General features: G+C 50.4%; 1 protein-coding gene across 1 annotated transcript; it reads left to right on the top strand.

Annotated features, from left to right (window-relative positions):
- Window positions 1-1,717: 1,717 nt before the first annotated feature.
- Window positions 1,718-3,146, top strand: Klf17 (KLF transcription factor 17). Its single transcript, XM_051172039.1, has 2 exons — window positions 1,718-2,231; window positions 2,905-3,146. Exons 1-2 carry the CDS (start codon window positions 1,718-1,720, stop codon window positions 3,144-3,146), a joined length of 756 nt encoding a protein of 251 aa, XP_051027996.1.
- Window positions 3,147-3,457: the final 311 nt, after the last annotated feature.

Below are 3,457 nucleotides of genomic sequence, written 5' to 3'. Positions count from 1 at the left end.
AATCAGAGTTCCACATTAGGGTGTGGGCCTCTCAGGGTCCGGTGTCCCAGATACCTTGTATTTAAAACCCTTATTAGAATTCTGTTAGGCTGGGAGTGCTCTAACAACAGAGCTCTCTTAAAATGTCGAATGTAACACAGTGCTAGTCTCCACATTAGTATCCCCTGAGCCCACTGCAGTCCCCTTATCTAACAACTTGCTGTTTAATTTAAATGTATCTGGAGCTGTTAGTATTTAGAATCGACAAAAAACAAAACTCCACATACGTAAAAACGCACCGTTAATGCAGCAATGCTTAACAGTTAGACATGGCCAGTGTTTGCTGTGGGATGGCTCAGCAGGTGAAGGTGCTTGCTGCCAAGCCTGGTGATCTGAGTTCAATGCCTGGAACCCAGATGCAGGAAGAGAGAAGAGGGACCTCTCTCTCTCTCTTTCTCTCTCTCTCTCCCTTCCCTCCTTTCCCTCTCCCGATTTTTGAGATAAGGTTTTCCCTTGTATCCCTGACTGTCCTGGAACTCTTTGTAGACTAGACTAGCCTTGAATTTACAGAGATCTGATTGCCTCTGAGGAGAACCCTAAATTCCTGATCCTCTCCCCTCCACCACCTGAGTGCAGGGATTACAGGTGTATGCCAGCCACCACACTTGAGGTTGTGTGTGTGTGTGTGTGTAACATGTATGTGCTTATATATGTGAGTGTGGGCATGCATGAGGAGGTCAGAAGACGATACTGCATGTTAGTCCTGTTCTCCCATCTGTGTGAGACAGGGTCTAGTTTTTGGTTGTTTGCTGGTGTGTGTGCCAGACTAGCTGGCCATAGAGCTTCCAGGAACTCTCCTGTCTCTCTCTGCCTCTCAGGTCCCTAGCAGCCCTGGCATTGCAGACGCATTCTCTGTTGAGCCTGGATTTCCATCGGTTCTGTAGATTAGCATTCAGCTTGTGCAGCTAATGCTTTATCTGCAGCAACACCTTTCCTAGCTCTGTCTTCTGAATCCTCTGCTCATTCTGGTGTCCAGGAAGGAAGCTGAAAACCCAACAGTTTGACAGCCCTGTTGTCAGTGGTGGCAAAATCCATGGTCAGCCAAAATTCGAATAAAATAATGAGCTATCCCAGATGGGACTCTACCCACAAAGATCCAAATACCACAAAGGCCACGTAGTCAAAACTAACCTGGGTCCCTCGGTGGGTATACCAATCCTAAATTAGGTGCCTGTCCTTAAGTTATCACCTAGCCGCAGGGTGAGGCAGGAGGATTGCTGGATGTAGGCAAAGCCTGGGGCTACACAGTAACTTTCAGCCAGCCTGAGGTGGAGGGCAAACAGAAGTCTCTTCTCTCAGCCATCAAGGTCCTTGCGACAAGCTGGGGTTAGCTCATCATTGGCCTGTCCTGGGAGCTGGAGTGAGGGCGGGGGGTGGGGGTGGGGGGGGGAGGGTGGCGCGCGGGGCAGGAGTGGGAATGGTGTGGTGCTCAGTAGCGCAAAGGGGATTTTCTTCTCACGACTCTTTCTTGTAGGACAATGAGATGCCGATGCCAGCCTTGCATGTACCTGAGTTTTCTGGAATGAGTAATGTTCGTCAGCTCCCAGCCACTCAACATTTGCCGGAGATGTTGAGGCCCTCTGTGTTGTCTGCTGAGGAATTCAGACACAATGAGGGTGCAAGGGAGTCACAGCTTATAATGTCGCCTCAGAGAGGGACTGGGAGGGAATCCCACAGGATGGCCATAGAGAGTCCAGATACTCTGGGAGTGGCTGTACCCTTCAATGAGAACTTGCCTTATAGTGGCCCGCCGGGCTCAGTTTCCCCCGGGGTCTCAGTGTTGGGCCACAGCAGTGCCCTGGCAACGCCTATTTCTGTACCCCTAACAGCACCTGCTTCCATAGGCTCTTTAAAACACGAAATATTTTTTGTCCCAGGCACGCCTTCTCCTGGGACCCATGCTATGCCCCCCTTTACGGGTCAGCCCGTGCACTCTGGCCACCTTGGGCTGCCCCCAGCTAGGCACCAACCATTGTCAGCTTTAGAAACCCAACACTCTCTTGTGAGCCTGTCAAACCTCCAGGAAGAACCTTCCCTAAGTGATCAGCCCACACCTGCTCCACAGGAGACTGAGAGCCCCAGTACCTCAGGAGGGGCAACCAGGAAACGGCCTTACGTCTGCTCATACGACAACTGTGGAAAAACTTATACCAAGCGCTCTCACCTCGTGTGTCATGAACGCACACACACAGGTAAATGTGATATTGGGTGGAGAAAGGGATCTAGGGCTCCTTGTCCTTTTAAAATCTTTGATTTCTTTTATTATGTGAAAGAGGTGTTTTGCTTTCATGAATGTCTGTGTGCCATGTGCATGTCTGATTCCCACAGAAGCCAGAAGAGGGCTTGGTTCCCCCTGGAGCTGGAATTACAGGTGGTTGTGAGCCACCATATGTAGGTGCTGGGAATTGAACCTGGGTCCTCTGCAAGAGCTTTTTTTTTTTTTTTTAATTTATTTATTATTATGTACACAATGCTCTGCCTGCATGTACACCTGATGGCCAGAAGAGGGCACCAGATCTCATTATAGATGGTTGTGAGCCACCATGTGGTTGCTGGGAATTGAACTCAGGACCTCTGGAAGAGTAGCCAGTGCTCTTAACCTCTGAGATGTCTCTCCATCCCGCAACAAGTGCTCTTAAGTACAAAGCCCATCTTCTTTTGGTTCATGTGGTCCTGCTGATCTGTAATTGCCCAGGATTAACTCTTTCTCTTCCAAGCCCTCCTGGCCTCACTACTCCTCTTGCCTCCCCCTCCTCATTCCTTCTGGTTTGGTTTCTTGGCCCTGAATGCTCTTGCCTTAGATACCTTCATTCCCACCTCGTGGCCTTTTCCACTTAATTTCACTCTTTCCCATTCTCTCCATAGGTGAAAAGCCCTACGTGTGTGAATGGGAAAGCTGTACGTGGTCTTTCTTTCGCTCTGATGAGCTCAAACGACATAAACTGACCCACACCAGAGACCGGCCGCATATATGCCGGGAGTGTGGCCGACGGTTCATGAGAGCCGATCACCTCAAGCAGCACGACCGAACGCATAGGCGCCTCCCGAAGCCTCAAGCCGACATCGAGCCGACAAATGGTTTTCCTGTCTCGGGTCAGGAGCTTTAGCCCTCTCTCCTGGATAAGACTCTACTGCGCATGACCAGATTTCTCTGGGGTAGGTGAAGGTTCAGATGGAGACAGGAAGATTAGGAAGTGGTGGGAAAAGCCCCCAGGAAGCTCTGGACACCATTGCGGATTCCTCAAACCCGGGTTGTCTTCACCCCTCTGGATTACTGACTCCTGCCCAACGAGTTTTCCCAACGAGAACATGGAACCAGAGATGGGACTCTATTAGAAGCTCCAAGCAAGATGCTCTCTCGTGTTTGTTCCACGAAACCCGTGTTCTCTCTCGGGGCCTTCCACAGTTTCCAGGGCCA

This window comes from Acomys russatus, chromosome 29 (assembly GCF_903995435.1).
Source record: "Acomys russatus chromosome 29, mAcoRus1.1, whole genome shotgun sequence".
Classification (NCBI taxonomy): Eukaryota; Metazoa; Chordata; class Mammalia; order Rodentia; family Muridae; genus Acomys; species Acomys russatus.
Note: the sequence above shows the minus strand (reverse complement) of the source record. Positions and strands in the feature narration are given on the sequence as shown.